Here is a 12,414-nt window from a genome sequence, read left to right on the forward strand (position 1 = left end):
ATTTGGTAGCAAAAGCCACTAGCTTTCGAAGTGCTGCTTCTTCATCAGGTGATGAAGAACCTAATGAAGAAGCAGCGCTTCGAAAGCTAGTGGCTTTTGCTACCAAATAAACCTGTTGGACTTTAACCTGGTGTTGTGAGACTTCTTACTGTGTTTACCCCAGTCCAACGCCGGCATCTCCACATTACGGGAGAGGTCCCAAAGGATTGGAGAATAGCCAATGTTTTTCCTTTGTTTAAGAAGGGTAGCAAGAATAATTGGTGAGCCTTACATCAGTGGTAGGGAAATTATTGGAGAGGATTCTTTAAGACAGGATTTACTCCCACTTGGAAATAAGTGGACATATTAGCGAGAGGCAACATGGTTTTGTGAAGGGGAGGTCATGTCTCACTAACTTGATCGAGTTTTTCGAGGAAGTGACGAAGATGATTGATGAGGGTAGGGCAGTGGATGTTTTCTACATGGACTTCAATAAGGCCTTTGACAAGGTCCCTCACGGCAGACTGGTGCAGAAGGTGAAGTCGCATGGGATCAGAGGTGAGCTGGCAAGGTGGATACAGAACTGGCTCGGTCAAAGAAGACAGAGGGTAGCAGTGGAAGGGTGTGTTTTTGAATGGAGTGCTGTGACAAGTGGCATTCCTCAGGGATCAGTGCTGGGACCTTTGCTGTTCGTAATATAAATGATTTGCAGGAAAATGTAATTGGTTTGATTAATAAGTTTGTGGATGACACAAAGGTTGGTGGATTTGCGGATGAGCGATGAGGACCATCAGAGGATGCAGCAGGATATAGATCGGTTGGAGGCTTGGGCAGAGAGATGGCAGATGGAGTTTAAATGTGGAGATGCCGGCGTTGGACTGGGGTGAACACAGTAAGAGTTTTAACTTGGTGTTGTTAAAACTCTTACGAGACGGAGTTTAACCCAGACAAATGTGAGGTAATGCATTTTGGAAGGTCTAATAAAGATAGGAAATATACAGTAAAAGGCAGAACCCTTAAGAGTATTGACAGGCAGAGAGATCTGGGTGTACAGGTACACAGGTCACTGAAAGTGGCAATGCAGGTGGAGAAGATAGTCAAGAAGGCACGCTTACCTTCATCAGCCGGGGCATTGAGTTTAATAATTGGCAAGTCATGTTGCAGCTTTATAGAACCTTAGTTAAGCTGCACTTGGAATATAGTGTTCAAGTCTGGTCGAGACACTACCAGAAGGATGTTGGAGAAGGTACAGAAAAGATTTACCAGGGCTACATTCATGACATTTTGCAGTTATTGCGGTCTTGGGCAGAACAGGAGCCATACCAAGCTGTGATACAACCAGAAAGAATGCTTTCTATGGTGCATCTGTAAAAGTTGGTGAGAGTCGTAGGTGACATGCCAAATTTCCTTAGTCTTCTGAGAAAGTAGAGATGTTGGTGGGCTTTCTTAACTACAGTGTCGGCATGGGGGGGACCAGGACAGGTTGTTGGTGATCTGGACACCTAAAAACATGAAGCGCTCGACCCTTTCTACTTCGTCCCCATTGATGTAGACAGGAGCATGTTCTCCTTTGTGCTTCCTGAAGTTGATGACAATCTCCTTTGTTTTGTTGACGTTGAGGGAGAGATTATTGTTGCTGTACCAGTTCACCAGATTCTCTATCTCATTGCTGTACTCTGTCTCGTCATTGTATGAGATCCGGCCCACTATGGTGGTGTCGTCAGCAAACTTGAAAATCGAATTGGAGGGGAATTTAGCCACACAGTCATAGGTATATAAGGAGTATAGTAGGGGGCTGAGAACACAGCCTTGTGGGGCACTGGTGTTGAGGATGATTGTGGAGAAGGTGCTGTTGCCTATCCTCACTGATTGTGCTCTGTGAGTTAGGTAGTTCTGGATCCAGTCGCAGAGGGAGGAGCTGAGGCCCAGGCCACGGAGTTTGGAGATGAGTTTCATCGGAATAATGGTGTTCGGAATAATGGTGTTGAAGGCTGAGCTGTAGTCTGTGAATAGGAGTCTGACATAGGCGTCTTTGCTATCTAGGTGTTCCAGGGTTGAGTGCAGGGCCAGGGAGATGGCGTCTGCTGTGGACCTGTTGCAGCGGTAGCAAACACAAGTGGATCCAGGTAGTCCGGGAGACTGGAATTGATTCATGCCACGACTAGCCTTCCGGAGCACTTCATAATGATGGATGTCAGAGTCACCGGATGAAAGTCATTAAGGCATGCTGCTTGGCTTTTCTTTGGTACCGCGATGATGGTTGTCTTCTTGAAGCAGATAGGGACCTCAGATTGTTGTAATGAGAAGTTGAAGATGTCTGTGAATATCCCCGCCAGCTGATCCGCACAGGATCTGAGTGCTCGTCCGGATGCCCCGTCCAGGCCAGTTGCTTTCCATGGGTTGACCTTCAAGAAAGCTGCTCTGACATCTGCAATGGTGACCTCAGATACAGGTTCACCCAGGCCTTCCAGGGTGGAGGGTGTGCTCTCGCTGATCTCTTGCTCAAAGCGGGCGTAGAGTGCATTGAGCTCATCAGGGAGGGGTGTATTGGAGCCGGCGATTTCACATGACTTCATCTTGTAGCCTGTTATGTCTTGCAGACCTTGCCATAGTCAGAGGGGATCTGTGTGGCGAGCCTGGGGCTCTAGCTTGGTCCGGTACTGTCTTTTGGCATCTTTAATGGATCTCCTTAGATCGATCTGGTTTTCTTGCATAGGTCAGGGGCGCCTGACTTGAATGCCTCAGACCAAGACTTCAGCAAGCAATGGATATCCCTGTTCATCCATGGTTTCCAGTTGGGAAATACGCGGATTTGCTTCTTTGAGCAAATCTCTTCTCGAGCGAGAGGATGTTCCTGTGGGGTCAAGGATGGAATCTGTGGCTAGTGGTAAGGAATGAAAAATGGTAATGGTGGTGTTCCCATGTACCTGCTGCCCTTGTCCTTCTAAATGGAAGTGATTGTGAGTTTGGAAGGTGCTGTCTAAGGAACTTTGGTGATTTGTTGCAGTGCATCTTGTAGACAGTACACACTGCTGCTACTGAGTGTCGGTGGTGGAGTGAGTGAATGTTTGTGGATGTAGTGCCAATCAAACGGGCTGCTTTATCCTGAATAGTGTCAAGCTTCTTGAGTGTTTTTGGAGCTGCACCCATCCAGGCAAGTGGGGGGTATTCTCGCACACTTCAGACTTGTGCCTTGTAGATGGTGGACAGGCTTTGGGGAGTCAGGACGTGAGTTACCCAATGCAGTATTCCTAGCCTCTGACCTGCTCTTGTAACCACTGTGTCTACGTGACAAGTCCAGTTGAGTTTCTGGTCAGTGGTAACCCCAAGGATGTTACCATTACCGAGGGTGGGGGAGTCCAGAATTGGGGTTCATTGTCAGAGTCATAGAATCATAGAAGTTTACAGCATGGAAATAGGCCCTTTGGTCTAACTTGTCCATGCTGCCCTTTTTTAACCACTAAGCTAGTCCCAGTTGCTCATGTTTGGCCTATATTTCTCTATATCCATCTTACCCATGTATCTGCCTAAATGCTTTTTAAAAGACAAAATTGTACCGGCCTCCACTACTACCTCTGGCAGCTTGTTCCAGACACTCACCACCCTCTGTGTGAAAAAATTGCCCCTCTGGACACTTTTGAATCTCTCCCCTCTCACCTTAAACCTATGCCCTCTAGTTTTAGACGCCCCCACCTTTGGGAAAAGATGTTGACTATCTAGCTGATCTGTGCCCCTCATTATTTTATAGACTTCTAAAAGATCACCCCTCAGCCTTCTATGCTCCAGAGAAAAAAGCCCCAGTCTATCCAGCCTCTCCTTATAACTCAAACTATCAAGTCCTGGTAGCATCCTTGTAAATATTTTTTGCACTCTTTCGAGTTTAATAATATCCTTTCTATGATAGGGTGACCAAAACTGTACACAGTATTCCAAGTGTGGCCTTATCAATAGCTTATACAAATTCAACAAGATGTTCCAACTCCTGTATTCAATGTTCTGACCAATAAAACTAAGCATGCCAAATGCCTTCTTCACACTCTATCCACCTGTGACTCCACTTTCAAGGAGCTATGAACCTGCACTCCTAGATTTCTTTGTTCTATAACACTCCCCAACACCCTACCATTAACTGAGTAAATCCTCATAGAAATCATAGAAACCCTACAGTGCAGAAACAGGCCATTCGGCCCATCAAGTCTGCACCGACCACAATCCCACCCAGGGCCCTACTCCCATACCCCTACACATATTACCCGCTAATCCCTCTAACCTACACATCTCAGGACACTAAGGGGCAATTTTAGCATGGCTAATCAACCTAACCCGCACATCTTTGGATTGTGGGAGGAAACAGGAGCACCCAGAGAAAACCCACGCAGACACGAGGAGAATGTGCAAACTCCACACAGACAGTGACCCAAGCTGGGAATCGAACCCAGGTCCCTGGAGCTGTGAAGCAGCAGTGCTAACCACTGTGCTACTGTGCCGCCCCTAGTTCCTGCCCCAGTTCAGTCTACCAAAATGCATCACCTCGCATTTATCTAAATTAAACTCCATCTGCCATTCATCAGCCCACTGGCCCAACTTATCAAGATCCCATTGCAATCTTAGATAACCTTCTTCACTGTCCACAATGCCACCAATCTTGGTGTCATCTACAAACTTACTAACCATGCTTCCAAATTATTAATATAAATGACAAATAACAGTGGACCCAGCACTGATCCCTGAGGCACACCGCTAGTCTCAGGCCTCCAGTTTGAAAAACAACCCTCTACATCCACCCTCTGGCTTCTGTCATCAAGCCAATTTTGTATCCATTTGGCTACCTCACCCTGGATCCTGTGAGATTTAACCTTATGCAACAACCTACCATGTGGTACCTTGTCAAAGGCCTTGCTAAAGTCCATGCAGACAACATCAACTGCACTGCCCTCATCTACCTTCTTGGTTACCCCTTCAAAAAACACAATCAAACTTGTGAGACATGATTTTAAACTCACAAAGCCATGCTGACTGTCCCTAATCAGTCCTTGGGCTCGTTTTTACCATTTTGATCCTAAGTGCTCAATCTGGGAGTGTTTCAGATTCAACATTTAGACCCGTTCTCAGCCGCCCCCATATGCACTCTGCCTGAAAGAAAGCAGCAATTCTGAATCATGCTGCAGAAGCCTGTGGACGGGGCTTATCGCGCCCAAAAAACAGCGCTGCTTCAATCGGAGCCTTCAACTGCACATACGCAGTAAAAAAAATAGAAAAACGCTCCCGTGCCACATTGCTCCCAGACCCGATAATGCCTCACCCCTGGCCCCCACAGAAATTGCCACACCCCCACAATGTAACTGTCCCTTATTCCCCCACTCCCCTGCCACACAAACTGATTACAACCCCCTGCCCCCTTCCCCCCCACCGATCGCATGCAAAATGGCAGCGGACTCCTCCCCCCACACCGATTGCACGTAGAGTGGCAACGGACCCCTCCTTCCCCCCCACCGATCGTATGCAGAGTGACAGCGGACACCCCCTGCCCCTCCTCCTCTCCCCTACCAGAGAGCGATCTGACCCACCTCCCTTTCCCCCCACCAGAGAGCCAACTGACCCATAGGAGGGGCATAGATCAGCTAGAGAGACAATATCTTTTCCCAAAGGTAGGGGAGTCTAAAACTAGAGGGCATAGATTTAAGGTGAGAGGGGAGAGATACAAAAGGGTCCAGAGAGGCAATTCTTTCACACAGAGGGTGGTGAGTGGCACAAGCTGCCAGAGGTGGTCGTAGAGGTGGGTACAATTTTGTCTTTTAAAAAGCGTTTAGACAGTTCCATGCATAAGATAGGTATAGAGGGATAGGGGCCAAATGCGGGCAATTGGGACGAGGTTAGGGGTTTAAAGAAAAAGGGCAGCATGGACAAGTTAGGCTGAAGGGCCTGTTTCCATGCTGTAAACCTCTATGACTCTTTGACCCGCCTCCCTCCTCCCCTCCACCAGAGAGCAATCTGACCCGCCTCCCTCCCCCCGCAACCAGAGAGCAATCTGACCCGCCTCCCTCCCCCCGCAACCAGAGAGCGATCTGACCCCCCCCCCCCCCCCCCCCCCCGCCCCCCCGCCGGAAGCTCTGAACTTACCTCTTCAGAAGCTGGAGCGCCCGAATCGGACCTTTGCAGATCATATCTGTTTCGTGCCGAATCTGGACGGGAGAACACAGTGGTAAAGGGGGAAATGCCGCTAAGTCCAGCCCATTAAGTCAATTTAAATGCGTGCAAATACATTTAAATTGACATAGCGCCCGTTTTGGGCGTGGTGCCGATGGTGCTCATTTTAGGCCCTTGATAAAGGGAACAGGCGCGGAGGCAGTTGCAGATTGCGCTACTCACTTCACATCCGACTTTACCAAGTTTTCGCGCCCGAAAATTGGCGCAGCTTGATGGTAAAATTGGGCCCCTTGACTCTCTAAATGCCTATAGATCCTGCCTCTGAGAATACCTTCTACCAACTTACCCACTACAGATGTTAGGCTCACTAGCCTGTAGTTCCCAGGTTTTTCCCAGCAGTCCTTCTTAAATAAAGGCACAACATTTGCCACCCTCCAATTTTAAGGCACCTAGGTTTGAGGATAACCTTTTGGAACTGAGGTGAGGAGAAATGTCTCCATCCAGAGAGTGGTGAATGTGTGGAATTCACTACCACAGAAAGTTGAGGTCAAAATGTCTGATTTCAAGAAGAAATTAGATATAGCGAAAGGGATCAAGGGTCGGCATGGTGGCACAGTGGTTAGCACTGCTGCCTCACAGCACCAGGGACCCTAGTTCGATTCCTGGCTTCGGTGACTGTGTGGAGGCTACACATTATACCCGTGTCTGCGTGGGTTTCCTCCGGGTGCTCCAGTTTCCTCCCACAGTCTGAAAAAACATACTGGTTAGGTCCATTGGCCATGCTGAATTCTGCCTCAGTGTACCTGAACAGGCGCCAGAGTGTGGTGACCAGGGGATTTTCCCAGCAACTTTATTGCGGTGCGAGTGTAAGCCTACTTGTGACACTAATAAATAAACTTTAAATAAGAGGGGAAGGAGGATCAGGATATTGCATTTGATGATCAGCCATGATCATAATGAATGGCAGAGCAGTCTCGAAGGGCCAAATGGCCTTCTCCTGCTCCTATTTTCTATGTTGACAGTGGGGGATACAGTGATGGGAACAGCATTGAATATCAAGGGTGTCTTGAGTGTCTCTTATTGATGATGGTCATTTCCTGGCATTTATGTGGTGCAAATGTTACTTGCTAATTGTCAGCTCAAGCCTGGACACTGTCCATATCTTGTTGTGTTTGAACATGGGACTGCTTCATTATCTGCGGAGTCGCGAATAGTGCTGAACATTGTGCTATCATCGGCGAACATCCCCACTTCTGACCTTATGACGGAGGGAAGGTCATTGATGAGCAGCTGAAGATTGTTGGGCCTAGGACACTACCCTGAGGGACTCAAAGAACAAAGAACAATACAGCACAGGAACAGGCCCTTCGGCCCTCCAAGCCCGTGCCGCTCCCTGGTCCAAACTAGACCATTCTTTTGTATCCCTCCATTCCCACTCCGTTCATGTAGCTATCTCGATAAGTCTTAAATGTTCCCAGCGTGTCTGCCTCCACCACCTTGCCTGGCAGTGCATTCCAGGCCCCGACCACCCTCTGTGTAAAATACGTCCTTCTGATATCCGTGTTAAACCTCCCCCCCTCACCTTGAACCTATGACCCCTCGTGAACGTCACCACCGACCTGGGAAAAAGCTTCCCACCGTTCACCCTATCTATGCCTTTCATAATTTTATACACCTCTATTAGGTCACCCCTCATCCTCCGTCTTTCCAGTGAGAACAACCCCGGTTTACCCAATCTCTCCTCATAACGAAGCCCTTCCATACCAGGCAACATCCTGGTAAACCTCCTCTGCACTCTGAAGCCTCCACGTCCTTCTGGGCGCAGTATTCCAAATGCGGCCGAACCAACATTCTATACAACTGCAACATCAGACCCCAACTTTTATACTCTATGCCCCGTCCTATAAAGGCAAGCATGCCATATGCCTTATTCACTACCTTCTCCACCTGTGACGTCACCTTCAAGGATCTGTGGACTTGCACACCCAGGTCCCTCTGCGTATCTACACCCTTTATGGTTCTGCCATTTATCGTATAGCTCCCCCCTACGTTAGTTCTACCAAAATGCATCATTTCGCATTTATCTGGATCGAACTTCATCTGCCATTTCTTTGCCCACATTTCCAGCCTATCTATATCCTTCTGTAGCCTCTGACAATGTCCCTCACTGTCTGCAAGTCCAGCCATTTTCGTGTCGTCCGCAAACTTACTGATCACCCCAGTTACACCTTCTTCCAGATCGTTTATATAAATCACAAACAGCAGAGGTCCCAATACAGAGCCCTGCGGAACACCACTAGTCACAGGCATCCAGCCGGAAAAAGACCCTTCCACCACCACCCTCTGTCTTCTGTGACCAAGCCAGTTCTCCACCCATCTAGCCACCTCCCCCTTTATCCCATGAGATCCAACCTTTTGCACCAACCTACCATGAGGGACTTTGTCAAACGCTTTACTAAAGTCCATATAGATGACATCCACGGCCCTTCCCTCGTCAACCATTCTAGTCACTTCTTCAAAAAACTCCACCAGGTTAGTGAGGCATGATCTCCCTCTCACAAAACCATGCTGACTATCATTAATGAGTTTATTCCTTTCTAAATGCGCATACATCCTCTCTCTAAGAATCCTCTCCAACAACTTCCCTACCACGGATGTCAAGCTCACCGGCCTATAATTTCCCGGGTTATCCTTCTTGCCCTTCTTAAATAACGGGACCACATTAGCTATCCTCCAATCCTCTGGGACCTCACCTGTGTCCAGTGACGAGACAAAGATTTGCGTCAGAGGCCCAGCGATTTCATCTCTCGTCTCCCTGAGCAGCCTTGGATAGATTCCATCAGGCCCTGGGGATTTGTCAGTCTTTATATTCCCTAAAAAACCTAACACTTCCTCCCCTGTAATGGAGATTTTTGCTAATGGGTCAACACTCCCCTCCGAGACACTCCCAGTCAACACATCCCTCTTCTTTGTGAATACCGACGCAAAGTATTCATTTAGGATCTCCCCTACTTTTTTGGGCTCTAAGCATAATTCCCCACTTTTGTCCCTGAGAGGTCCGATTTTTTCCCTGACAACCCTTTTGTTCCTAACGTATGAATAAAATGCCTTGGGATTCTCCTTAATCCTGTCTGCCAAGGACATTTCATGACCCCTTTTTGCCCTTCTAATTCCTCGTTTGAGTTTTTTCCTACTTTCTTTGTATTCCTCCAGAGCTCCCTCCGTTTTTAGCTGCCTGGACCTAACGGACGCCTCTCTTTTCTTTTTGACCAATCCCTCAATTTCCCTAGTTATCCACGGTTCTCGAATCCTACCCTTCCTATCCTTTTTTACAGGCACATGCCTATCCTGCAGCCCTAACAACTGTTCCTTAAAAGATTCCTATATGCCAGATGTGGATTTACCCTCAAACAGCCTCTCCCAATCAAGAGCTGCCAATTTCTGCCTAATCCCACTAAAGTTAGCCTTCCCCCAATCCAACACCTTACCCTTGGGACACCACTCATCCTTTTCCATCACTATCCTAAAGCTAACAGAATTATGGTCACTATTTGCCACATGTTCCCCTACCAACACTTTGATTCCTGCAGAGATGTCCTGGAGCTGAGATGACTGAACCTCCACAACCACAACCATCTTCCTATGTGCCAAGTAAGATTCCAACCATTGGGGAGTTTGTCCCCTGATACCCATTGATTCCAGTTTTGCTCGGGCTCCTTGATGCCACAATCAGTCAAATGCTGCCTTGATATCAAGGGCTGTCACTCTCACCTCACCTCTGGAATTCAGCTCTTTTGTCCATGTTTGAACCAAGGCTGTAAAGAAGTCAGGAGCTGCGTGACCCTGGCGAAACCCAAACTGGGCATCACTGAGCGGGTTATTGCTGAGCAGATGCTGCTTGATGACCTCTTCCATCACTTTACTGATGAGAGTAGACTGATTGGGCGGTAATTGGCCGGGTTGGATTTGTCCTGCTTTTTGTGTACAGGACATACATGGGCAATTTCCACATTGTCGGGTAGATGCCAGTGTTGGAACTGTACCGGAAGAGCTTGGCTAGGGGAGCGGCAAGTTCTGGAACACAAGTCTTCAGTACTATTGCCGGAATGTTGTCAGGGCTCATTGCTTTTGCAGTATCCAGTGCCTCCAAATGTTTGGTGGCGTGGAGTGAATTGAATTGGCTGGAGACTGGCATCTGTGATGCTGGGGACCACTCAGCACTTCTGGCTGAAGATTGCTGTGAATGCTTAAACCTTATCTTTTACACTGATGTGCTGGGCTCCTCCAACACTGAGGATGGAGATGTTTGTGGAAGCTCCTCCTCCAGTGAGTTGTGTAATTGTCCACCAACATTCATGATTGGATGTGGCAGGACTGCAGAGCTTGGAACTGACCCCTTGATTGTGGGATAGCTTCGCTTTGTCTATCACTTGTTGTTTACGCTGTTTGGTATGCAAGAGTAGTCCTGTTCGGTAGCTTCACCAAGTTGACACCTCATTTTTAGGTATTCTGGTGTTGCTCCTGGCATGCCCGCCTGCACTCTCCATTGAACCAGGTTTGATTGCCTGGCTTGATGTTGATGGTTGAGTGGGAGATATGCCAGGTCATGAGGTTACAGATTGTGCTCTGGAGTACAGTTCTGCTGCTGTAGGTGGCCCACAGCACCTCATGGATGCCCAGTCTTGAGTTGCCAGATCTGTTCAAAGTCAGATAGTGATAGTGCCATACAACATGATGGGAGTTATTCTCAATGTAAAGGCAGGACTTCATCTCCGCAAGAACTGTGCGGTGGTCATTTTTACTGATACTGTCATGGATTGATGCACCTGTAGCTGGTAGATTGGTAAGGATGAGGTCAAGTATGTTTTTTCCTCTTGTTGGTTCCTTCACCACCTGCTGCAGACCCAGTTTGGCAGTTATATCCTTTCGGACCCAACCAGCTCGATCAGTAGTGTTGCTGCCGAGCCTCTCTTGATGATGCAGGTTGAAATCCCCCACCCAGAGTACATTTTGCACCCTTGCATTCCTCAGTGCTTCCTCCAAGTGTTGTTCAACTGATTCATCAGCTGAAGGAGGCTGGTACGTGGTAACCAGTAAGAGTTTCCTTGCCCATGTTTAACCTGAAGCCACGAGACTTCATGGGGTCCAGAGTCGATGTTGAAGACTCCCAGGGTAACTCCCTCCTGACTGTATATCACTGTGCCGCCACCTCTGCTGGGTCTGTCCTGCCGGTGGGACAGGACATATCCAGGGATGGTAATGGTGGTGTCTGGGATGTTATCTGTAAAGTATGATTTTGTGAGAATGATTATGTCAGGCTGTTGCTTGAGTTCTGTGAGACAGCTCTCCCAATTTTGGCACTAGCCCCCAGGGGTTAGTAAGGATGACTTTGCAGGATCAACAGGGCTGTTTGTTTTGCCATTGTCTTTTCCGGTGCCTAGGTTGATGCCAGGTGGTCCGTTCAGTTTAATTTCCTTGTTGAGACTTTGCAGCGATTATTACAACTGAGTGGCTTGCTAAGCCTCTTCAGAAGGCAATTGAGAGTCAACCACATTGCTGTGACTCTCGAGTCACGTGTGGGCCAGACCAGGTAAAGGTGGCAGATTTCCTTCCCGAAAGGACATTAGTGAACCAGATGGGTTTTTCTGACAATCGACAATGATTTTGTGGTCATCAGTAGATTCTTAATTCCAGATTTCTTATATTGAATTCACATTCCATCATCTGCTGTGGTGGGATTCGAACCTGGTCTCAGGATATTAGCAAATTTTCTGGATTAATAGGCTATCGCCTCCCCAAACTCTGTAATTGTCTGTGTGCTCAGGCATCCACTGCCACTCAGCATGCTTCTTTAGAAGTTCAGACAAAGGGGCTGCTTTTGTGGCAAATCCATCAATATGATCCTTACAGTAGCCCACCTGCCCTAATAACTTTCTTAAGGGAGTCTTAAGTTTAAAATAATGTCTATTCTATGCTGGTGAAGTTCTTTCCATGTTTTATAACAGTACCCAGATTTCATTACTTGTGCTGTTTTCAGATTGACTTTCAAAGCAAGAGAAATCAAAAGCTTCAATAATGTGTCTCACAATTTAAGATGTTCTTCAATAGTCTCAGACTATAATAACCAGTTATCCCTGTACTGTATTAAGCATTCTGACTTTGAAAATGTACACAGTGTACCGATTAAAAGACAATTTCAATTCTAACATCAGATCAGACCCAAAACATTTTTTGGCTTCTTCTTGTAAATCGGCTAAAACAGCAGAATACGAACGTTGCAAATTTCTA

General features: G+C 47.4%; 1 protein-coding gene across 2 annotated transcripts in view; it reads left to right on the top strand.

Moving 5' to 3' along the window:
* The window catches only part of LOC144485980 (nuclear GTPase SLIP-GC-like), a 228,496-nt gene that overhangs the window by 1,957 nt on the left and 214,125 nt on the right, over positions 1-12,414 (top strand). Inside the window, exon 2 of one of the 2 annotated variants that reach the window (XM_078204074.1) lies at positions 2,580-2,866. The exons of the other annotated variant lie outside the window; for it this stretch is intronic. Coding sequence (XP_078060200.1) covers positions 2,716-2,866 — 151 coding nt within the window. The 5' untranslated portion in view covers positions 2,580-2,715. The remainder of the gene's footprint in view (positions 1-2,579; positions 2,867-12,414) is intronic. 2 annotated transcript variants of the gene reach the window in all.

Source organism: Mustelus asterias, unplaced genomic scaffold (assembly GCF_964213995.1).
Source record: "Mustelus asterias unplaced genomic scaffold, sMusAst1.hap1.1 HAP1_SCAFFOLD_259, whole genome shotgun sequence".
NCBI lineage: Eukaryota > Metazoa > Chordata > Chondrichthyes > Carcharhiniformes > Triakidae > Mustelus > Mustelus asterias.